At 44.2% G+C, this 25894-nt stretch overlaps 1 protein-coding gene across 10 annotated transcripts in view; it reads left to right on the plus strand.

The window, feature by feature from the left end:
- The window catches only part of tmcc1a (transmembrane and coiled-coil domain family 1a), a 68669-nt gene that overhangs the window by 38277 nt on the left and 4498 nt on the right, over positions 1-25894 (plus strand). For 9 of the 10 annotated variants that reach the window (XM_079488887.1, XM_079488884.1, XM_079488888.1 and 6 more), the window contains 2 exons: positions 23736-23993; positions 24281-24963. In XM_079488887.1, the coding sequence (XP_079345013.1) occupies positions 23736-23993; positions 24281-24963 (941 nt within the window). Of the gene's footprint in view, positions 1-21436; positions 21669-23735; positions 23994-24280; positions 24964-25894 lie in introns of those variants that run through there. The other variant, XM_079488882.1, reaches the window with a different exon arrangement.

Consider the following 25894-nt stretch of genomic DNA (forward strand, 5'->3'; position numbering starts at 1 on the left):
GTGTGTGTGTGTGTGTGTGTGTGTGTGTGTGTGTGTGTGTGTGTGTGTGTGTGTGTGTGTGCACACATACAGATGTAACTGATATGATATACACTACAGTATATCCATATGGCAGACAAACTGCTGCCATAGTATGAGCTGTAGCTCCACCTAGTGGTTTGTGTTAGCTTAACCTCCTGATGTCCTTTCCAGTCCTGAAGGTGTTAACATGTTTAAAGCTGAAAACATTTAATCTGGCGAAGAGCCTGTGATGAGAAAATGTCCATTTATATAATATTAGTGGCTATGAAATATTGCTGAGACTCTTGAGACTATTAGTGCTATTGCATATGCATATTCAGAGGTGTAGCGATGTTTGTTTGTTTTTTAGTCGCTGTTTATCATCTGTCCTGGTGGCCTAGTTCACTCAGACTTTATTTCCACACTGTAAAAACCCCAGTGTAGAAATGGAACCAAATGGACCCTACTCAAGTAGAATTCTGCATTCTGGACTGTCAGCACAAAACTGTCTCTAGATTGCAGCCTGCGTGGGGGTGCCAAGTGGCCATGCAAGAGGTGTCTAATAATGTCTATCTCCTGTGTTCGACGTTCAACTTGAGCGATACACAGTCGTCTGATGTGCGGGGGGAGAGATGCCGGCTAGCGCATAGAGTAGAAGTAGAATTAAAATTGCTAAACTACAAGTTAAAGTACAACACTGGTTCTTCTGAAGACAACTCTGGGTAATACTGTGAAAAGGCCAATGTCCATGAGTTATTTGAGAAGGCTTTCTCAAAGAACAGTTAAAAGAGGTTCAAAGCAAACTGAAATGATTGTTCCATAACAGCATAAGTGTATACCACTCTGTGATTCTTACCATAATACAGATAAGAATACCGATTTTTTTAATGTACTCAAAAGGAGGAAAAGAGGAGTCCACAGAGGAGAGCGAGAGTTGTGTAAAAAGGGATGTTAAACTAGAGCAATGTGCTCTGTAGTCTGTAGAGCACAGACCTCCACCAAGGTGTCACTTTGTCCATAAAGTGTTGCGGTGCCTCTGGCGCCTTGTCCCCTTTCAGCCAACAGAACCTAATGAAGCACGTGACCAGTAAATGGGTTATTCCTGGGTCCATGCTAAACCTTCTTTTATCGTGCTTTTGTGTTAATTGGTTCGGAAGTTATGGCCATTCTTATGTGAAGCCATGCTCAAAAACCATGCCCCCTTTTGGTCAGTTGGGGTGTGAAGTCAATCAGTTCTTCCTTGCCCCTGGGACCAGTATTTCCACCAGGTTTTAGTCCAAATCTATTCATAACTGCACGAGATATCGTGCTAACAGGCAGACGGACAGACAGACAGGGATGAAAGGCATGACCTCGTTGGCGGAGGTTATAAAAAAGTGGCCAAAAGTCAGCAGTGATTGTTCTGCCGTCTACATCTTCTTCCTGCCAATGAATAGGCTGGCAATGAGTCTACATGGGGAAGCATACAGTACATTTCCTCGGTACACTGTGTATTGTAGGATGCTGGGCTGAGCCAGCAGCACTGCATTGTGGGCCAGCAGTGGGCTTTTCAGTCTTTGTTGCATAACGTCGCTGTTGGAGATAAACCTTGTATGTCCATATATTTCAACTTTTCATGTCTTACCATTGATGCCCTCCTTTGTCGTATAATAGTGTCATGCAAAATAGTGTCGTGCAAAATAGTAATTTTCGTTAGATTAGGAAGATTTTGAAAATGAAAGTGTTTACATCCATTTGTGTGTTTCATAAACATTTAACCAATGAAACCAATTTAACCAGCTGTAAGAGCTTGTGAGTAAAAAAATCCAAAATTAATTGGAACTAACGATTCATTGAATTAATTGAAAAGTAACTGTTTTGGACATAGAAGATTTCTGGCCGACAGACACACTAAGCAGGATGGGCTGGGTATAAACAGGAGCAGCTGCTTGGGCACACATTGTCTCATGTACTGTGTACAAACTGTACATGTGCTGTCTCCCACTCATACACACACTGTCACGCTCATGGACACTGCATGGACACATGTTGCACACATACTGTATATGTACATGCCATATGAAACACATCATGGTTGTAGAACTGGTTGCAGTGTTGTGCATGATATTGGCATGTAGTATGCACTATGCACTATACTGTACATATACAGTATTTAAGTCATTTTGTACAATTCCAGCACCTTCTGCCAAACTAACCCGAACAGGCTTACCCACATATAATGTACACTGTTTCAGAGATCCGCTGATCTGACTGACTTCACACCGGGCACCACACTGTCTTGGGTCCTTGGCAATACACCGATTATTTGTGTTTTCCATGGGCCAGAATAATACAATTCATTCACAGTTGCCACCACCAGCCATGTGAAATATGACGGAATAGTGATAATAGGTTGCCATGTTGTTCTTGTTGCCCTTGTTTTTGTTTATTTTCCTGCGTGGCCCGTTTCAGTGCCAGTGTAGGTTGGCTCTTTAGACCTTTGAAACACCCCTCCAACCACAGAGGCCTTTTGTGTCTAAACCGTCCAGTGGTTTATGTAACTGCTAATAGGGAACATTGATTAGACAGGGACTGGAACTACAAGGCTTGGACAGCCAGGCTGGGGCACAGGGGCTTTTCACCATGGGGAAAGTATTGTTCAGGGGGCCCGCAGCAGAGTCCAGCCCGGCTCTTCTCTCTCAGAAGGTTGAATCGCGACCAGTGTTTGGACAAAGCCCCTCGCTCTTATGCTTTTTACATAACCTCTCACACTGCCCAGCCACACCACAACAACAAACCCTGTTGGTCAGCTGTTAGCATAGCTAGAGTAGCTACTACTGTAGCTAGCTATTATGTTCGGTAGGTTATTACAGTGGTTACCCAAACGGTGTGCCGTAAGACAAGTCCAGGTGTGCCTTGGGATTTGTGACAACAATATATATGCAATATAATGTACATACAACTATAGGCCTACAAGAAGTTAAGAGTTATTTTTAATTTTGCTATATCGGTGAAGGAAGGACAGTATGAGTAGGCTACACACTCATTTCCCAATAGAGAGCAATTCTATACTCACATATAATTCACAAAAGAATCAGAGGTGACATTATTCATTTTACATTTTACACATAAAATAAATCTCACACATTGAGTGGTTTATATCGGCTTATACACCTATAAGCATCCAACTTATCTTTCACACATTATTTATCGCTTGCTTCACATTGTTTTATTTTTCTTACTTATTTTATATTTTCTTACACTACACCCCTCTTTTTTAGTCCTATTGTATACTTTGCTGTAAATCTACAAGCTTGTCGATCTCCTACAATAAAATGCCCAAAAGAGGGAAGTGCTTTTGAAAACTTCTCTCTAGACACTATCTTTCCCCTTTCCTCTGTTCCATCTATGGATGCGTCCAGAACATTCTGGCTGGTCTGTACCAGCTTGGTCTCTGTTCAGGACCCTGCTCTGCCCTCCGAACAATGAGCACTATGTCATCCTGATGCCACTGTCCACTGAACTCACACACACTGTCTCTAAGCCTTCATGTGTGGGCTCCTCACTCAAACCGTTGTCTGTTGAAAATGTAGGCTACAGTACTGCTGTTTGTCAAAGCTACAACCCACAAGTCTGTTTTTTCCCCAACATTGTCCAAACCACAGCCAAGATGGCAGATCTATGGCCACATACAGCTGTCGGCTTCATATAAATGTATTGGCCTTGTCAACCAGTAGGTGTTGTACAGTACATGATGCCCGGGTCAAAATGTCCTAAATAGAAGAGTAGGGAGACCACCTCCAACCACTGTGCATATGTACTAGTTATACTATTGTGTAACATCTATATATACAAGTGAGAAGTTGTACCCAACCCAGGAAAAGGGACCCAAAGTCACACACTGCATACATCACTGACACGTCACTGACACACTGCAACACACTACACTCACACGCCAGTCACGTCACACACTTACCCTCTGCGTCGTTCGGCCGCTATCTCCTCATATCGCGCCGAACGCCGAACCTCAACACCACCCGCGGAACATCACTCATTGCACTGACACCAACGTTGCCTCCCTTCCACACCCACGCCGGCATTGTATCTCTTCACAACAAACAATATCTCCCCAAGCACCCACACCCCCGCACGCACACACTCACATGTTGCCAGGTCTATGAAAACAAGCCCAGAAAAAATGCCATTCAACACGCTACTTACAACTCGCTTACAATTCGCGGACCTGGCAACACTGCATCCCCTGATTCCCCTCTTTTCATTGGCTGCACCGCCAACATTGTTGCCACGTCTATGTAACTCACATGTTGCCAGGTCTATGAAAACAAGCCCAGAAAAAATGCCATTCAACACGCTACTTACAACTCGCTTACAATTCGCGGACCTGGCAACACTGCATCCCGTGATTCCCCTCTTTTCATTGGCTGCACCGCCAACATTGTTGCCACGTCTATGTAAACAAGACCGCAAACCCTGACTTCCTACAGCCTACAGCCTATACTTACACACACTACCACTCGCTTACAATACGTGGACCTGGCAACACTACATCACCCCTTCCCAATGGCTCACAACCCCACCACGTGACCCAGTGGCGGCCGGTCCATAGGGGCGCTGGTGCGCCGCACCACCATGCACAACCCCTGAATAAAACGTGAATAAGAATGACGGAGAAACGAAATCTGCAGCCTGTAATTTATTTAAAATTAGCAATCCAGAAACGTAAATATTATATAATATAAGGAACCACTAACCAAAGGCAGTGATTAAAAGTTGTATTATGCTGCCACGTTGTATTATGCTGCCATGAAATGTCACATGTTGTTTACGTTGTGTGACGTTTCTGATTGGTTACTGAGTGTCACATGTTGCTGCGCGTTCATCTGTAGATATATACTCTATGATCTGTAGCCCTTGACTCTCAGCACTGAAGAGTAATGCATTGCGGTCCACATGTCTTCAATACAAACGATAGGAAGCCACTGGGTCGCAAAATGTGTGCGATCAATGTTATTCACACCACAAACCACTTGGGGGCAGCATAAACATCACAACACTGTTTGACATATAGTTTAACACACAGTCAACACAGACGCTAGAAAAACATGAATGATGAGCCACATGGAGCCAGGTAAAGATAATAATTCATTTTCATAATGGAACAACAAGACAATGAAAAAAAAAAACTGTAGCCTCAATCTACATGGAAAATGCTGTGAAATTAGCCATGTTTGGCAATGCCATGTTTACTTTGTATTTTTAAAAGCCTTCCATTGAATGTGATGATACCTATAGTGCATGTTTTCTTGATATTTTTATAGCGCCCTCTCTAGGACAAAAGTCACCAGCCGCCACTGACGTGACCCACGTGTTTTTCGTGATACCTTTCACACTTCCGGAAACACTACCGGAAGTTACACAGTACACACACACACACACACACACACGCGTGCACACACACACAGTGTACAGCCTGCCGGAAACCAAACGTAGAAGAAGAAGAACAACAACACAGGTTCTACACTGATTCTAACTTGGACGGAGAGCACCGCGATTACATACACAGTTACAATAATGCAAACACGACCGCGTCGACACCTGGCGTCGTACAATCAGGACGAACCGAGGCGCATATATGGATAAGAACAACAACACCAACACTACACGCACACGCGCGCGCTGCAACACAAAACACCTGTGTACAACGCAGTGTCACTGCAGACGTGTGTGTGTGTGTGTGTGTGTGTGGTGTGTGCGTGCGTGCGTGCGTGCACGGGGGGGGGATTTTGGATCGCCTCGCGATGCAGCTGAAATGGCACGCACGCACACGCACACACACACACACGCCACAAAACGCTAATATACACTAATAATAATAATAACAACAACAACAGTACAGAGAACAGTACAGTACACATGAGTACAGTACAGTACAGAAAAAAAGCTCACATCAGCATATTAATCCATGTAATAATAATAATAATAAATAAGAACACAACACTAATAACAGTACACAGTACAGTACAGTACAGTACAGTACAGTACAGTACAGTACAGTACAGTACAGTACAGTACAGTACAGTACAGTACACATGAGTACAGTACAGTACAGTACAAAGACTTACAGTACAGTACAGTATACTGTTCCTGCGCCTTGCCATGCTCTCTTTCAATAATAATAATAATAATAATAATAATACAAAATAACAACACTACACTAATAACAACAATAATATCAACAGTACAGAGAACAGTACTACACATGAGTACAGTACAGCAAGAAAGCTCACATCAGAATATTAATCCATGTAATAATAATAATAATAAAACAAATAAGAACACAACACTAATAACAACTATAATAACAACAGTACAGAGAACAGTACACTACACATGAGTACAGTACAAAGACTTACATCACAGTACAGTACAGTATACTGTTCCTGCGCCTTGCCATGCTCGCTTTCATACGCAAATACACAAAACCAAACAGGGCCACTCAGCCAGCTTGGCAACTTTGCGCTTGCCAAGCAAATGCATAAATGAAAACATCATGGGTTGCCATTGCCTTCTTCCCATTTGCGACGCATCGCATGGCGCTAGGATGAGCGGGCCGAAGGCCCGCGAAATTCTAGTACTCTACAAACAATAATGCATAACGCAACACATTAGGAGCTTGTAGATCCACTATTTTAGCCAAAATGTTCACCTATATTGTCGCCAAATGTTCAGCTATTATAGTCCCGCAGCCGGGGTCAAGAAAGTATAGACAATATTTTAAGCCAATAAAAAACAAACTATGTACCAAATATCCCAGTTTAAACAAAAGAAGCCTGTTGGCTGCCGGACTATTATGACATGCCCAGAATAGGGATGCTAGGGTTCAAGTGGTTACATAATGTTAAAATAAGTCCCGGATTTCGGCTTTAAAGGGACGTTATCATGATTTTTCAACATTCTCTCTAGTGTAGTATACTGTATGTCTTTGTTTTTGCAGTAGCCGGTGTGTGTGGAGGTGTAGGTGTGGGACGTCTGTGGGTGGATGTACACAGCTACAGTACATATACCACAACGATATCTGTGAATCTCTGGACAGCCAGAATGGAAGACACAGTAATGAGTCATCGCACAGTATTAATCATGTTTTATGATAAATAATCTCCCTCCTTTGCTTTTCCCAGAGAGTTCTTTAGTTCTGTCCACCCGAAACGCAGTACAGTATGTATGTGTAAATGAGGGAAAGCTTTTATCTCCTGAAATGGGTCATTGTTTGTCTGGCGAAAAGTTCATGCAAATCCATTATGTGAGATGGCACAAAAGGCTCATAAGAGCAGGTGGCTTCTGGAGGAATGCTGATCCTTTTTCTTATGACCCGATTCACACAAATATTCACATGCGCATGTGCGCGCACACACACACACACACACACACACACACACACACACACACACACACACACACACACACACACACACAACCACATGATTGCATATTCACTCATACTGTATGATAAGGATGTCTGACGCGTATTAATTAACAGTATAGTCAGTGCAACAGTCTTGCAGATGGTTTAGATTTAGAATAGAGGCTGAGGTACATTGACACAGAAATCATGTGTGTCTCTTTCTGATATTATTTGTTGTCCTGTTCAACTCCATTGCTTGAAGTGGTATTATGTAACGTTATACTTATGGAATGATAGAGCAGGGGTTCTCAACACGTGGGTCGCAACCCCTCGGGGGTCGCCAAATTATTTTGGGGGGGGTCCCCAAATTATTTCGGAGAAAAAAAAGGAAAAAAAAATTGCAACTGAATGGCTGGAAAAATGGAAATGAAAGGTTACATAGTACACATAATACATCATGCATAAACTCTCCTTAAGGTTATTTTTGCAGTCAGTTTGTATTGGGGGTGGGGAAAGCATTTCCGGGGGTCCCCAACCAAAAGCATTGAGAACCCCTGTGGTAGAATATGTTAATACAATATAACATACAATTGGGGTAGTTGCATTTTGTCTCTCTGCTCTTCTATTGAGTCACTCAATAGTGACTCTATTGAGTCACTTCATTTAGATCCTGTGTCTAGGTTAGACACGTCCTTTGACAGGATTCTGTTTCTAGTTTGACACAAATTTTGATCTGAAGTTAAAAGTTAAATTCCTCAAGCAGGCAGACTCTACTAGATCAGTGGTAAAAAGAAATGTCAGCTTTCGTGCAGGAGACCCGGGTTCAAATTCAGGGCGGAACAGGAAAGTTACATAGCAGCAGCTTTAATGGATTCAAGTCAATTAGGCCTGCGATGTGGATTTCTCCTCACAGTACAGATCGTCTCGTGACAGCTCCATCCCTCGCCCCCGTTGTCCTCTCACCTCCAAGAAGTCAGCCTGCAGCAATAACTCTGCTGCTATTTGTGGAATGCTGCTACTGTATGTGACATGCTACTATGGAATGTGTGAAGAAGTCATCTGTCGTGCGTGGGAATTTACCCTTGACTGACAGGGACACATCTGTGATCCACATATATCACTTATTTTGAGCTTCATGCAATACCGCTCGTCACCCGGCAGTGGTCCTACCCGACAACAGGATTTTAGGTAGACTACCAGTTGTGTTAGTTCTATTGTGTTAACAACATACAATTACAATTTAGGTATTTAGCAGATGCTCTTAATCCAGAGTGATTTACAGTAAGCAAGAACAAAAATACATCATATACATAAAAATAGTCATCATGAATCATCATGAATCTAACTAACTAACAGTGGAATATCTATATTATGAAACTATGCATATATAATATATAGTACTATGTCTACATAAAATGCTATCTAAGTTTCTATCTAAACATACTCATACCAAACACAGATTGGTCATAATAACGTTTCATTCACTACATAAGGTATGGATTGCCGCTTTAATTTGTCCCCCAAAGGGCAGTTGGTTTTGTAGCATAAGGTGCAACATTAATGCAAACATAGAGTTAGTACAGACTCAGCAGCACTGCATCAATGAACCAGCATAATCATCAGAACAGAAATAAGAACAATACGTCATAAAGCAGGACCAGAATAGCATTACAAACCAAGTACATCAACAAAAAACAGAAATCAGCATAAACGTCAACCTGATCTAACCAGAAAAACTGATAATGTATCCATTTGTAACCCCCGAGAGTATACAAATGTAGCCAAATGGGTCCATTTGGTTACCTGGATGATGGGGGTCCATAGTCCGTACTTGGTCCACTCCTTTTTTCTGCTGCACACCATATCTCTCATGCTGCTATGGAATGTGTGATGATGTCATCTGTCACAGCCTGGTGAGAATTTCCCCTAGGCTGATAAGTTACAAGTTTGCATGAACCATATTGTAGAACAGGCTTTCACATCATACCGTTTTGTCAGATAGGTTGCCATAGTTACCCGATACCATGTCCGACCATGTCACTGAATGCTTGGTACTCCATATAATGTACGGGTCTAACTGACTTATCTATAAGTCTGACATCATATACTCCATCTTTGGACATTGGACCGACATTGGGAGCATGTATGGTTATTATGACTGACTCATAGCGACATGCACCACTGGGATGACACACGCACCGTAGCCAACAATATTAAAGGCAAGGGAATCTCTGAGTTAGATCAGACCGCACACGCACAATCCCCATGAGACCCCATGAGACCTCCTGCTGATCAAACCTCTCAGCAGGAGTTTACATACTAGCCAGGGTATATCTGGCCTTACAACCCAGATACTCCGGTGGCTACAGAGCCCCTCTCACTGATTCTCTTCTTCCATCCAGTGCCCCGTCACCTTGTGAACCACTTGGTTGAACAACTCTAAGTTTAAGTCCTGCTTGGACACCATTGCAGCAGGTCTTGCTCGGAATTAGATAACCTTCAAGCCTTTTATACCTGTAGTGTTGCTACACTAGGCGAACATTCAGCAAAAATAGGCAAACATTCAGCAAGAATAGCAGATGTAGCACACTTCTGCACAAATAGCCAAGTAGGTCTGCTATTTTTGCCAATTGTTTGCGGAATGTTGGGCCTTTTATGGGGTGCCCAGAATATGAATGTTGGTCATGTTCATGTGGTCAAATTGAGGAGGGCATAGTTAAGCGAATAATAGATAAACGAGTAGTAGAGGTTAGGGATTAAACCCTTTGTTTTGCATAATTACTAAAAGAGTCCCCAGGGACGTGTCAACATGTAGCTCTGTGCATTTTTAAAAGTCATTGTTGACTTCTCCTACAAACCATTTCAGTTTTACATTCAAAAGTGAGATCTTTCTCGATGATTGAACCAAGGTATTCCATGTCCCTGTAGAACACTGACTGTGGGGTGGAGGAGCTCTGAGATGAGGAAAGGAATGTGATCCATTCATTATTGAAAGCACCTAGAAACCTGTTCTCCTACGGCCTTTTCCTGAGTGACAGTTCAAGTATTCATTGGCCGAGGGCATTATTATCCGTTATTTGGTACTATGCACTGTGTCTGCGGTTTGGTTCCTTGTGATGCATTGTCCTCATGGATGCAGTGTGTGTGTGTGTGTGTGTGTGTGTGTGTGTGTGTGTGTGTGTGTGTGTGTGTGTGTGTGTGTGTGTGTGTGTGTGTGTGTGTGTGTGTGTGTGTGTGTGTGTGTGTGTGTGTGTGTGTGTGTGTGTGTGTGTGTGTGTGTGTGTGTGTGTGTGTGTGTGTGTGTGTGTGTGTGTGTGTGTGTGTGTGAAAAACGAGGGGAGGACATAAACATCACTTGACACCGAGAGTGTAAAACCTGGCCATTTGTGCACAACAACATCCTCACCGTTAGCCTCTCTGGGAGTTGTAAAAACTTTTACACTGACTCCACCATTGAGGCTTTTTTTTTTTACTGTGTGGAATCCAGCAGCCAGGCTGCACTTTGCACATTCAAGCTCCCTTCTAAGAAGCATCTGAGGTATTGTTATATAAGCAGCCTTTTCCCTAAATTCTACACCCTCTCTCTGGGTCCCCTAGCTCCTCCCACTCCTGGGCTCTCATTAAAGCCTTTATTATTCACCCCTCTCCCCTCCCTCCCACCCTCTAATCTCCCTCCCTCCATCTCTCTCTCTCTCTCTCTCTCCCTCCCTCCCTCCCTCCTTCTTTCTCCTCCCTCCTTTTCTCCTCTCCTCCCTCCTTCTCTCTCTTCTCTCCCTCCCTCTCTCTTCCCTCCTTCTCTCCCTCCCCCTCTCTTCCCTCCCTCCCTCCTCTCAGCTTCTGTACAGAACTCCTTGGCAGCCTCTTTCCTCTCTTTACCCCCTTGCGTGCCCCCTTTGCCCCTTCCTCCCTAATTGGTCCTCAAACTGTAAAAACCTCAGTGTTGATTTAGCTCATGTGAGACCCCTATGGGTCCATTTGTTTGCATTTTGTACACCCTCTGAGTTACACATTGTATTGACACTGAGGATATTTACTGTGGTCCCTCTGAAAAGACAGAATATCTGCATGTAGCATTTTTTAAACCCACAGAAACTGTACAACAAACCTTTAAAAAAAATGGATGTTCAAGATAATGTTTAGCTTCATTATGGAATGCTATTTTTGTAATTGAAGGTAACTTCAATATAATTAATCATCACATGATATGATGCTGTTGGTGTGTATATACCAAGATTATTATACGCATGTACATTATGAAGAATGCTTTATGTTCTTTGCTCTTCTTTGCACTCTGCTGCATTGTCTGAAGGAAGTCAAACATAAATAAGTACACTACACAAGATGTAACAATGTTACATCTTGTTGCATCTACAAGATGTTTGTTTATCATGTATGTAAATGTCTGTATGCAGGAATTGACTGGGTGTTTAGAGGATGGAAAGTGGCGAGTCGAGCTGACTGAGCGAATGGGAATTACTTTGGTTTGTTTGTGTGTGGGTCTGTATTGTGTACTGTATTCTGTATTCGCACAAGAAATAATAACCAGGAGGGGTGTGTGTCCTGTTCCTCCACTTCTCAGGTCCTTTGAGTTCACACCAGCAAATGTGAAATGTACCCTGTAGTCATCACTTTTTTTAAATTTGGAAACACCTTAGAATGATGATGCAACTGCACCATGCTGGAACTGGAACATGTGCACCTGCCACGCACGCACGCACGCACGCACGCACGCACGCACGCACGCACGCACGCACGCACAAACACACAAATGTACAGAAATGTACTAAGATTACTAACTAAATGAAGGCTTATTCATGTGAACCAGCAATGCAATAAGACTCTTGTAACACTTGTTGAAGCACAAGGGGTTCAGTTGGATTCATTCTGTTTTGGTCAGTCAAGACGTGCATTCCATTCAACACTGTTTGTTGCCATATAGGCTGCCTTCAGGAGCTGATTCATTACAGCGTGATGACCGAAGAAGCTGATTGGCTGTGACAATCAAACTGTGAGCGATTATTGAAAGGAAGGAGCGGAGAAAAATTCTCCCTTTACGAGTTGTTTCTGCCTCAGTTAGCCTCTCTTGTGAAACAGAAGGAAAGAGCCCGCTCCTCCCCTCCTTTCCTAAGCTCTCGCCGACCCTTTCTCACAACTCCTCTCTCCTTTTCTCCCCCCCTCTCTCTCTCTCTCTCTCTCTCTGTTTCTCTCATCTCCCTCACACTACCTCACTCTCTCTCTCTCTGTCTCCCCCATCTTCTCTCTCTACACCCCCCTCTCTCTCTCTCTCTCTCTCTCTCACTGACGGCTCCTAGTGTGCTCGTTCTTTCACTGCTCCCTCACTCCCGCTCACATCCGTCGTCTGGGCTCGTCTTTCACGCCCCGCAGTGTTACTCCTTTTTTTTTTTTTTTACGGTTCTGTCTGGACTCTTCTTCACTTCTCTTAACCTCTCCTGCATCCACCATCGCTGCATCCGTCCGTTCCTCCTCCGGGGGCCATGGGGTCTTTGTCATCCCACGTCTGCGTCAGCTTGACCCCCACCCTCACCGCCACCCGCCCACGCAGTCTGTGGGAGCATGTGCACGGGAGCTGTGCTCGCTGAAGCGTGTGCATCTCTGCGTGTTTGTGTGTTCCGTTATCCTCTCTGCTGGTGGTCGCGTTTGTGACCACCGAAGCGTGTGCCGTGGGCTTGGCTAAGCCGCCGCTAAGACGTAACTGTGAGGCGGGGCCGACAGCACTACAGGCTGAGTGTCTAGACTGCTGTCCTGTCAATAGGTATAGGGTTGTATGTGTTGGAGGAACTGAAGATTCTCTGGATTCTGGATGCTCTGTTGCGTCGGGTTTTATTACCGCCGGTCTACCTGCATACTGGTCTGATACTGGAGGTGTCTTTGTCGACCTGTCAAGTGCACTCTTTGTCCGCTGGACTTTTAGTCAAGTGGACTTTGTTTGGGGAGCGTGTCCCAAGTGATGAGTGGCCTCCGGGTGCCAGGCTCGTCCCCTTCGCCCCCGCCTGAGGGACAGAGAGCCGGACGGGACCGCTAGGCAGGCAAGAGGCACAGGCCGAGGGCGGTGCACGCATGCGTCTCCCCGCCATGGAGGTCATCCTCAACCTGGTAACTGCTGACTCCCCTCCACCTTCCACTCCTAACACCGTGAGTCTCAGCCTCTATTGTGTGCGTGCGTGCCGTGCGTGCCTTTGCCATTTTGTCCATGTCTGTCCAAATTGGTTCATGATGAGAATGTGTTTTGTAAACATTGGAACTCAAGATTACTCATCGTTTATTTGGTCATTTTGTTACGTGTGTGTGTGTGTGTGTGTGTGTGTGTGTGTGTGTGTGTGTGTGTGTGTGTGTGTGTGTGTGTGTGTGTGTGTGTGTGTGTGTGTGTGTGTGTGTGTGTGTGTGTGTGTGTGTGTGTGTGTGTGTGTGTGTGTGTGTGTGTGTGTGTGTGTGTGTGTGTGTGTGAAATGAGGAACCATCTTAAAACAACAAAGCCAAAAAATCCATTTCAGTTGTCCAATCCTACAATGTTTTAGCTCAGACCTCACAGGAGCTGAAAGCCTGTGTTATGATGGCTGGACCCAAGAAAGCCACGGAGGCGTTCTTCAGGCCTGTAGCAGAGCTGTGTGTGTTTGTTCTGCTGGACGTGGATACAGACAGCAGTCTTTTCTCAGACCATCTCAATTCCTTTACCACAACAGAAGTTGGCTACTGTGTTGTGTGTGTGTGTGTGTGTGTGTGTGTGTGTGTGTGTGTGTGTGTGTGTGTGTGTGTGTGTGTGTTGTGTGTGTGTGTGTGTGTGTGTGTGTGTCATGGATATTAGTGCAACTTTGTGTGTATGTGTGCTCATGCGTGTCTTTTGTTTTGGGTAAAGTGACGCTTGTCCGGCATCACATAGAGTTATGTAATTGTCCATAGGCTGTGAATGGGGTTCATTGTTGCCAGACTGAATCCCCTTAAAGAAACCACAAGAAGGATTTCCTCTTAAAACTGTTCTTTTGTGTCAATATTGGTTCAGCTTAATTTAGCAAGGTCGAGTGGGATCTTACACCATAGGGAAATAAGAGCGATGAAGGTGACAAGAAATGAGACATTTTCACACTCACTGAGTTACATAGACATAAATGAACACTGGGGATTTTGCTGTGTAGCTCAGTCCCTCTTTGCTACTCGTACTACTTGTACTGTATGTCCTGCTTTTAATTCTTTAATGAGGTCGTCATGACATGGCCTGTCCATCAGTTGCATAATGTTCCGACCTTAATTCACATAACCTGAAGTCTGGAGTTCTTTCATTGAAGACCATTGGGGGAATTGACTGACTGAAGTGAAGTTGAAGATTTCAACTATTCTATGGCAAGTTTTTCGATAGGCTTTTCTATAAAAAAGATATATATATATATATATATGTTTTTAACAATAGATTCTGGGTTGTATCTTCCAGTGATTGGCACTGTCATATGTTACTATGGAGACTGTATTCACTTTCCTGCAGACACCAGGGTTAAAGATCAAACCGTCTTATCAGGAGTGTGAAGTTCACTTGATCTGATATGATTAGTCTGATCATATGAGAGAGAGAGAGAGAGAGAGAGAGAGAGAGAGAGGAGAGAGAGAGAGAGAGAGAGAGAGAGAGAGAGAGAGAGAGAGAGAGAGAGAGAGAGAGAGAGAGAGAGAGAGAGAAGAGAGAGAGAGAGAGAGAGAGAGAGAGGAGAGAGAGAGAGAGAGAGAGAGAGAGAGAGAGAAGAGAGAGGAGAGAGAGAGAGAGAGAGAGAGAGAGGAGAGAGAGAGAGGAGAGAGAGAGAGAGAGACAAACAAACAATATTTGGATTATTCACAGCTTGATGACAGAGCAGAAACTGTATATTGGTATATCCAGTAACTGTGTATCCATCTGAGTAGGCTCACCTGTACATTTTTGCTGAAAAATCTCCATATTTTCACTTTATTGTGCTTTTTGTCCCCTTTTCTAAGGTGCTAGGGAAAAGGGTGAGCTTGTAGATTGCCTATTGTCGTTATTTGGGAAAGATATTGAAAACGAAAGTCGTTAAGTCCGTCTGTGGGTATTATAAATATTGAACAGATGAAAAGTATTAACAAGAGCTCGTGAGTTGTGACTGAATAAGTACATTGGATCCCTTGGAACACCATTTCAAGTAACAGTTTTGGACATACAAGTTTCCACCCAACAGCAACAACATATGCGTCGGCTTGTACATGTAGAACAACTGGCCCCTAACAGTATTTGCAACATGGACCCTTTCACCTCTTCCATGACTATTTCACCCCACAGATGAAAAGTAACATGGGGTGAGTGCGGGCTGCAGCCAACCCCCAGACTCACTTCAGGGGAAAGGCTCGCTCAACTCAAGGACAGTCTGGAAAGTTCAGGAATGTATTACTGGGTACAGCCAACACCAGTCAGCAGCCACTCAACGGTGATGTACAGTATACACTGTATCACCTCTTCACCTTTTCAGCACTTCTGAGAACATTGTAATGTGATACAGGGCCTGGGCAGAGGTGTAGGGCTGAACAGAGCAGGGTCCGCCGAGCGAAACGGGACACCACAGTATCCCTGTAGTATCACTGTAGGATCTCTGCACGTGAAATCGCTGCTGTGACGGTAACTGGAGATGACAGTACAGGAAGCACTCCGGAAATGAGGTGAATGGTAACTAACAAGGTAAATCACGTTTAATTACCCCGGCCTACACACACAGGCACGCGTGTGTGCGTGTGTGCGTGCGTGCGTGCGTGCGTGCGTGCGTGCGTGCGTGAGTGCGAGGGGCTAGATTCTGGTATTTGGTGTTTCACACCAAAAGATTTGTGTACAAAACAATCTAAATCATGCCTTGGTTGAGCTTATTATGTAATCTGACTGGAATGTTAGGTCTACTCTAAATATAACTCAAAACACTTAAAGCCCTATATACAGTACTTATTTGAACAGGGGTTTGTACTTACCGAAATCCGATCTGTAACTTATTTCCACAGAATGTTGTTCACTAATTTTTGCCAAATGGACCCTTAGCAGGTCTGTAACTCTGAGTGTGTACAAATGGACCTAAATGGACCCTGGTACATACTCAGAATTAAATTAACACTGAGGATTTCATATGAGGGTCTGTAGCCTAAATGCATAAGTTTACACGTGAGAATCGCTGTCTATAGATTTTCTGCAGGATGGAGTAAATAAATGGTAAATGGTGCATTTATATAGCGCCTTTATCCAAGGCGCTTTACATAGATTGTGCATTACATTCACCCATTCATACACCGATTGCGGCGGAAGCCATGCAAGGTACCAACCAGCACATCGGGAGCAATTTGGGGTTCAGTGTCTTGCCCAAGGACACTTCGACATGTAGACAGGAGGAGCCGGGATTCGAACCGCCGACCCATGGATCATTGGACGACCTGCTCTACCTCCTGAGCCACAGTCGCCCCTAGTAGCCAACAGGAAAAGGGACATGAGTACAATGAATGAAGATAGTGCTGAGATCAGTCCATGTTTATCTCTGGCCAGCCAGCAATTAGTGCCGTATGTTTACATGTGCAACAGTACATGTAATGTGTAACAGGGCAGCACAATGTGTTCTTCTCAGCCAGCAGTGAGTCTAATTATGTGTAATGCATCTCATCCCCTAACTCAGACTGAGTGAGGGAATTCTTTATAAATGTGTGTGTGGCCTGGGCCGTGGCTCAGCGGTCCAGGCACCTTGGCTGGTAATCCAGTCTGGCAGTGTGCCACGGGTTCGACTCCCGATCCCGACGGCTTTTACTGCATGTCACCCCCCCATCTCTCTCCCCATTTCCTGTCAGCCTACTGTCTGTCCCTCCATAAAAAATATATAAAAATAAAGGCGAAAGCCACAAAAAAACATTACAAAAAAAAAGTGTGTGTGTGTGTGTGTGCGCGTGTGTGTGTGTGTGTATGTGGTCTTTGCCAGGCCTCTGATGGATCTTAGGTACATCAAGCTTATGCCGCGTCTTAAATGTGTTCTGGCACTTTGCTCAGATCGGAGACTGTTGCACAACCAGTCTCAGACTGGCAGATAAACATAGTTTTTGGGACTCTTTTATGCTTGTGTAAATGCATATACACGTCGTACACACACCACTCTCACTCTCTTTGCATTTTAAAGGCTAATCAGAGTGTGATCAGGCAGACTTCCTCTCTCTACACACACACACACACACACACACACACACACACACACACACACACACACACACACACACACACACACACACACACACACACACACACACACACACACACACACAAAGAAACTTCAGTGATGCTCAGCACATCAATATGTTTGACTGTAATAGTCCTGGGAAATTAGCCTAATCCTCATCCTCACCATGTTTAATTTCACGCATGATTCGTTTTGGAGAAACTCTAGCTAGCACATCAGTGATGATGCTGATTGGATTCGTTTTGGAGAATTCTAGCACAGCGCTAATTATGCGCCGAGCAGAGTGAGTCTTACTGCAGAGTGACACACCCACTGGGAAACCCCACCTGACTGACCAGTTACACTGAATATCCCTGTCTCTTCCCTTGGGAAACCCCTACTGACCGCTATGGGTTAATTCATTGTGTACTCGGATAGTCTACAACCATTTGCTTACATTTGTAAAGTGTGTGTGTGTGTGTGTGTGTGTGTGTGTGTGTGTGTGTGTGTGTGTGTGTGTGTGTGTGTGTGTGTGTGTGTGTGTGTGTGTGTGTGTGTGTGTGTGTGTGTGTGTGTGTGTGTGTGTGTGTGTGTGTGTGTGTGTGTGTGTGTGTGTGAGTTCATAATTACTTTTTAGGGTTGTGCTTATGATGCAATTTTTGGGGACAATTAAGGGACATAGATTATTCTTATCACAAGAGGAAAATCCTCCTATCTACTGAGCGTTACTATTCCGTGCACTCAGATCCAGTGAATGCTCCTTAATTGCCCTTGTTATCTATCACTGTCGGCGAGGTCACATATTTGATTATGTGGTGAGGTCACATATGTGGATCGTTTGGATTTGTGTCACGCCTTTGATTATGACCATCATAAACTTTATGATGTACTCGTACTACGAGTACATCTCGTAGTGCATTTAAAGAAAGCTCATGTGCCATGCAAGGATGAAATTGTGGTTAAAGGCCATTGGCATGCATATACAATCAGAGGTTAACCACTTAGGCCATATTTTCTAATTCTTTTGAAAAATGTAAAGACATTTTTTGAACATAGCAGATCTACAAGCTCAGAATGCAACATCGCAACACGTTGTGAGTTGTGACTGTGAGCTTCAGCTTATAGATAAGATAAAGGACAGGAATGGAAATAAACTCTTGAGCTTTTCTGTTTTGTCCTTTTGACAGATATGTACAAATATTTATGTATAATGTATTTTCTAAAAAACTATGGGACACCAGGGTTAAAATTGTTAATTGTTTAAGTTAATTGTTAGTTGAGTTATATAATGAGATCTAATTCTTTTCACTACTTTAGTGGGAGAGTTATCGACAGTAGGTACTGGGTTAAGTGCAAAGCTTATAATGTTTTTATAATTATTTTAATCTAAGTAGAACCCACATTTCACCAAGCCAAAATTCTGACTTTTGTACGGTGTCTTATATGGACCTGTCAAAGATCCACCAGGATAAAAATCTATTTTTGCATTAATAATTTTGTTCAATTCTGTTGATTGATTGACTGTGCCCCATGTGTTGGTTCGCACAGCACTAATTTGCTGGCCAGTGGCAGCTCTTGGTGTCTTTGGCAGTTACTTAAAATACTGTAAACATTCCAAAATACATAAAAACAAAGGCTCTCATGTTCTAATTCTGTGCAACCACGTGACATACAGTACAAGAATGGCTTAAAGGTGCAACAATTCAGACACCTTCAGACATGCCCCCGCTCGTCATGCTCATAAATCTATTTCTGTTTACAGTATATACCGTAACAGATCGGGGGGGAGGGGGGCTCCACTGCAGCACCTCAATCCCTTTCTGCACCCGCATACCATTCCAGCTCTCTGATTCATTTGATCGGCTCAGCTGCCCGTCAAAAGGGGATTTCAAAGATTAGACTTACTGTAAACAACTGTTGCCAACGCTATTGAGTCATCGCCGGACAAAAGGCCCGATCATCACAGCTGAGCTGAAATCATGAGTTACAGCTAGTTTAGTAACCAAATGAAGCGGGAAAAATGCCAAATGCCAGGAATTTAAGAATGCTCTCTAGGGCGTGTGTGTGTGTGTGTGTGTGTGTGTGTGTGTGTGTGTGTGTGTGTGTGTGTGTGTGTGTGTGTGTGTGTGTGTGTGTGTGTGTGTGTGTGTGTGTGTGTGTGTGTGTGTGTGTGTGTGTGTGTGTGTGTGTGTGTGTGTGTGTGTGTGTGTGTGTGTGTGTGTGTGTGTGTGTGTGTGTGTGTGTGTGTGTGTGTGTGTGAGAATTAAGCAACCTGGGATATGCAAACTATCCAAAACAAAAAGAAGCGACTATAGAAAACTATAGAAAAAAATATTTTTTGAAACATTTTAACACCACAAATCTGGTATTTTCAGATGAGGGGTCCGCAGACAAATACATACCGGTATTAATTTTGGGGTCCTTGACATGAAAATGTTTGAGAACCACTGGTTTAAACAGCATTTAAGATAATAATAAATAAATAATAAATAAGTAACCATACAGAAACAAGCCCAAAAACATCACAACCCACATCTACCAATATTACAGAAAGTCGCTTATAATAAGCGGACATGGCATCCCCGGTGTGCGTGTGGTGTGTGCCCTACTTTTGAGGGCCAAATGCCATTAGAATCTGGGTAGACTACACAATGTGAGGACAATATTGTCCTTGTCCTCACCAGGGAAATTGTTGTTTTTGTTTGATTAAAAGTATATGAGCTATTTTGCAACTAGGCTACAACGGCTCAGGCTTTAGGGTTATGGCTTATATGGCTAAAGAAATTGTGAAAATTGGCATTTATAAAATTGCAGTCCTCAAAAAGTCAAAATTAATGTTTATGTCCTCACAAGTTTGTGCGTGCGTGCGCCATAGAAAGGTAGACTGGTTTTTCTTGCCCCGTGGTAATCCTCTCCATTGGGTGGCATGTGCGACAGAGAGACTGGGAGTGGGACGTGACGCGACAGCACAGGACAGACTACTTTGCAATCCAATCTGCCCTTAGGGTTTTTTTGTTCAACTGCACTCAGTTTCGGGACTTCTCCTTTACAATCTTCTTTAACATATTCTTTGGGTTATTCACCCCTATACCCTGGCCTGAACCTCGTTTCTGTTCTCTTTTTTGAGTTGGAGTTCCTGCTTCCTGCGGAGATGCACACACGCGTGCCCAGTTGTTGGCCCAGTGCACTGTAGCTGCACACATGACACCGACAAAAATAATAACACAAAAAAGTGTTGTTCAACTTCAATCTTTCTACTTTTCTTCTGTGGGCCAAACACATTGATTTCTGAAGTTTTTCTTTAATTGCTGTATTATTTTGTCTTTCTTTTTTATGAACATATAACATATAAATATCATGAGTAGGCTAAGACATTTGGAAACAAGCAAGTGTTACAAAATTACTCGAGGTTGTAAACAACAAGGACATAATAAACATTTATACATCAGTGTTATGGTATGTATAGGCCTATTGATTAATTAATGCTTTACCGGCTAGTAGGCTATAGGCCACTCTCCAAATATAATAACATGTAAGCAGAGTAGCAGAGCGACGCACGCATACGTGTTTTCCCTGAAATTCCAGAGCGCTATTTTTGACCGCCCATGGCCAGCAGCAAGCGAGAATGACCGGATTGACTGAGTGAGTGTCTGACGTTTGATCGTCTTGAGTTACACTTAATGCTCAAATCAGATTTACGAGTTCAGAGGATGATGATGTAATTGTCTTGTCACCTTCCCTCCCTCGCGGTGGGGGCCCGTGGGGGCGGGGGGAGTGAGAGAGAGAAAGGGAGAGAGAGGTGGGGTGACCAGTGGCTGCTAGAGAGAGAGAGAGAGAGAGAGGGGGGAGAGGAGGGACAGTTTCAGGTGCGCTCTTCAACTGTTTTCACAAGTTCACTCACAACATGCTCGGCTGTCTGGACAGTAGTAGCTAGTAGCCTAGTGTAGTGGGACACTGGGAGTGCAGTGCGACAGTTTGAATGGACAGACTTATCAAAGTACACAGCGGACCTACGCTCTGGATAATACACGACAATCATAATAATGCACTGGGAACAGTTACTCCGTCTGAAGAATGCCAAGGTGAGCTGCTGAGCGCCGATCAAACGCGCAAACTTCATAAACAAATCCAGTTTCTCCCGAGTCCGATTTCAACGTTTTCGTAAGACGGCGTGTCGCTCTGAGCTTGTAAATAGGTCGGCTATTTTCGGCTATTTTCGACAGACTTGAGTTGGGGATAGTTTATTTTTAACGACTCATTCATTTGCAGTTGTCCGAGTGACCGGGACAAAAGTTCGAAAAGTCGTGTAGTGTTTTCTTTTCTTTCTTTTATATATTGTATTGCGTTCTTTTGGCACTGTTATTGGTAATAATTACAACAAGCTGATTATTAGGATATGTACATATTAGGCTATGTAGCCTACATTACACCTTACCTTACTTACCATATTACATTGTGGTGGCTGGTGGTAGCCTACAGTTTCTCTTTTGTGTCTCGCCTGTCAGTCATCAGTTAGTCATGATATTGCATATGCACTGCAGGTGCCAGGTGAGTGTGACTGACTGGTGTTTCATGCTTTTACCAATTTTGGCAAGCACCCGATCACCTGGTGGTGTAGGTAGATGTAGGTAGGGCTTTGAAGGTAGATACCATGAGTAGTGCCCTGCAGGCATTGTAACTCAATGGGGATTATATTGCCTACTCCTCCTGTGTCAACCCTGGCATTGTGCATCCTATCATGCCCTGAGGGCATCCCGTTAGCTGCTTATCGGCGTTCAGGTCACAGCATAATGGGATGGCATGTGTGTGTCTTGAGAGCAATAAGAAAATAAACACGTCCCTGTTGTCTCTGATGATTGTGGGTCAGTGGTTCGCCTTCTTAGGCCAGTTATGGATCTTGTAGCAGCTGTGAGGTGAATTATAGATTAGAACAACCAACTTGAACCAAGCTTTCATTAAGGTGTGTTTTTTTGTGTGCTTGGTGAGCTATTGGGGGATAGCAAACTGTGTCAGGTCAGGTGTCTGAAAAAGAGCCACATGTATTCCTGGTCTGTGAAACGGCAGGTCACAAATCCCAACATCCTGGAGGTGAATCATGCCCTATATTGGAGCTCACTGGACCGAAAACTCATGTGGGTGATTCTGTAACTGTATCATCCACTGCTCACCTATTTAACCAGAGTCAGTGCTTGGTTACTAAAACGTCTGGGTTTCCGAGGCTAGTGCTGGATTGACCAGTGGGTCTCCACTGTATCCATTCTCTTGATATTTCATAAGAAATGGATTCGACTTCTGCTTTCTTTCTTTTTTCTTGCATGCAAAAACAAAGTTATTGTCCGTCTTCCTGTTTGGAAGCATCTTGGCCGCGAGTGATCCTCTCTGTGGAAACAGCCTCACAGACTCTTCAGACAAAGCAGAAGAGACATTTTGGTCTGCATCAGCAAAATGACTGTTTTCACAGTAATAAACCTATAACCTATCAGAATTTTAAAAAATGATTAAAAACCTACTCCTGTATATTAACCACCCTAATGTCCCAATTCTGGAGGAAGTCGTTTAACCAGTAAAAAACCACATTGAGACTAAAGTCTCTTTTACAAGTGTGAACTGGCCAAGAGAAGAGGCGAAACAAGTAACACAGCTTTGCCAGTAACAATAAATACAAGACAATAACAGGACAGACATGCAACGTTCATAAATACAGTACCCATGCACTACCGAAGAAGCTCAAAGGGAGAACAGGGAACAATAAAGGCTATTATAAAACTAAGCAACGAAATTTGCCAATAAACAAAAAAGCAAGAGAACCAACATTTGCTATACGTCAAAGCAGGAGCAATGTTTGGGAAGTGTGCCCATGGCAATCCTTTTAAAACTCACTAGGAGAATCACAGAAGCCAGTTTGAGTCTGGTCTGTAGGTCAAAATAGCACATCTACAAACCTACATATTTTCGGCAAAGATATTTGGTGTAGAGGGAAAAATGTCTAGTATAGATAGACCCCTGGGGGACTCTGGTCAATAGGGTTAGGCTAAGTGATTTATCCTTTTCTTTCTTTGCTCTTTCCGCAACACACATCTTTTTTGCAATCCCTTTCCACTGACTCACAACCACTTCCTGTCTTTTCCCTTCCGTCCCCTGCCTTCCAGATCGACCGGTTGGAGGTGAGTGGGCTGCTACAGTCCCCCCTGGGCCTGTCGTGCGGGGCAGACAGTTCTTTCTCGGGGGGCGAGGATGCCGCCCTGGACCCGCAGCGCACCAAGCAGGCTATCGCCCAGCTGCAGCAGAAGATCCTCAAGCTCACGGAGCAGATCAAGATCGAGCAAACGGCCAGAGACGACAATGTGGCCGAGTACCTCAAGCTGGCGAACAACGCCGACAAGCAGCAAAGCGGACGCATCAAACAGGTAGGAGCCTAGAGGGAGGAAGCCGTGCTGTCCATGAGGATATTAGATGCATAATGAAATTCTCAGTGTTAACTCTGACGTTGTATTTTCAACATTTATACATTTCAACACAGCAATGCATTGATGTTAAAAAATAAATGTACTTTGTGCTTTAACTCAAGTACAAATTTGACAGAGCAACCTTCACCTGTAGTTGAGTAATATTTGTCCAGGAGTGTTTATATTTTGTGGAGTACTTTGTCCAGCACTGCTCTTTGCTAATAAGAACCTGTTCTGCTGCCTGGCAGGTTTTTGAGAAGAAGAACCAGAAGTCCGCTCAGACCATCCAACAGCTGCAGCGTAAGCTGGAGCACTACCACCGCAAGCTGTGCGAGGTGGAGCACAACGGTATCCCGCGGCAGCCCAAGGACGTGCTGCGGGACATGCAGCAAGGCCTGAAGGACGTGGGGGCCAAAGTCACCGGCTTCAGCGAGGGCGTGGTGGACAGCGTGAAGGGAGGCCTCTCCAGCTTCTCCCAGGCCACACATTCCGCCGCCGGCGCCGTCGTCTCCAAACCCCGGGAGATCGCCTCGCTCATCCGCAACAAGTTTGGCAGCGCCGACAACATCTCCTCCCTGGACGACCCTGCGGGGGAAGACTGTGTCCCGGGAGCCGGCAGCCGATCGCTGAGCAGCACCGGGCACCACCTCCAGTCCAGCAGCCCCAAGTACGGCAGCGAGGACGACTGCTCCAGCGCCACGTCAGGCTCGGCAGGGGCCAACAGCACCACGGGAGCCCCCGGAGGCCCCCCCAGCTCCAAGGGCAACACGCTGGAGAGGAGCCAAAGCTCTAGCCTGGACATGCTGCTGCAGGAGGTGCAGGAACTGAGGGAGGGGCAGAGTCGCCTGGAGGAGAGCCTGGAGGGACTGAAGAGCCACTATCAGAGGGACTACACAGTTATCATGCAGGCCCTGCAGGAAGAACGCTTCAGGTACAGACACAGTCAAGAGAGAGAGGGTGAGAGAGAGAATGTGTTAGACAACACATGACATGTTCCTCAGTCCTCATAACTTCCTTAATCATATCACGTGCAGGACGAATCCCAGTCAGATGATACGTAATCCCTTTAGTCTGCCAATGTGTAATCAGGAAGAACAGATACATATGGAGAAATACACCTGAGCAAACTCCACCCACTTATATTGTAGTTTCATAGGGTTATCATTATCAGTCCGTTTGTGGACCTTTTTATTATAACCCAACATAAACTGGAGATAAAGAACAAACCTTGACCCAGCCCAGAGTGCTACTTTTCCAAGAATGTATAATTATCTATTATCAAACAATGGCACCACTAATGTTACTATATTTACCTAAAGGAAAAATGCATGCGCAGATGTCTGTAGCTCGATAATAAACCACTGTCTGTACTACTGGCTAAAGAACAATAGTTCTGCTGTGCCGACACAGAACGAGTTTATGTTTAAACTAAGATCTCTGTGAAGGAGGATAGTGGCAGACACATACTGTAAATACCTCAGCTGTCCATCGACCACATAGAGGTCTAGAGGTTATTTCAGCCGTTGTGGTCAGCATCACACCTCTGAACTCATACTCACAGATGTCTTCCCTACAACTACAAGCCTGTTTTTGTTTTCGTCTACCCGTGGGTCTGCCTCTCTTGTGGGCATATTCACCCTCTTAACTAAACCACTGACATTCCTCCCAAACGTCTCGACATCGAGGAAGGGGTGGGGGTAATTGCAATGGGGGAGGAATTGGGCATAGAGAAGGAGTTTGACAAAGTTACAGGAGCATTTTTCTCCCTTAAATGTCCATAGAAGCGACCTCAAGTTTTATTGCATGCCGTGTAAGCTAAAGTAAAAGCTAGTAAAGAGACCGCTAGACACTAGTGAGCTCAT

Source organism: Electrona antarctica (assembly GCF_951216825.1).
Source record: "Electrona antarctica genome assembly, chromosome: 2".
Lineage (NCBI taxonomy): Eukaryota > Metazoa > Chordata > Actinopteri > Myctophiformes > Myctophidae > Electrona > Electrona antarctica.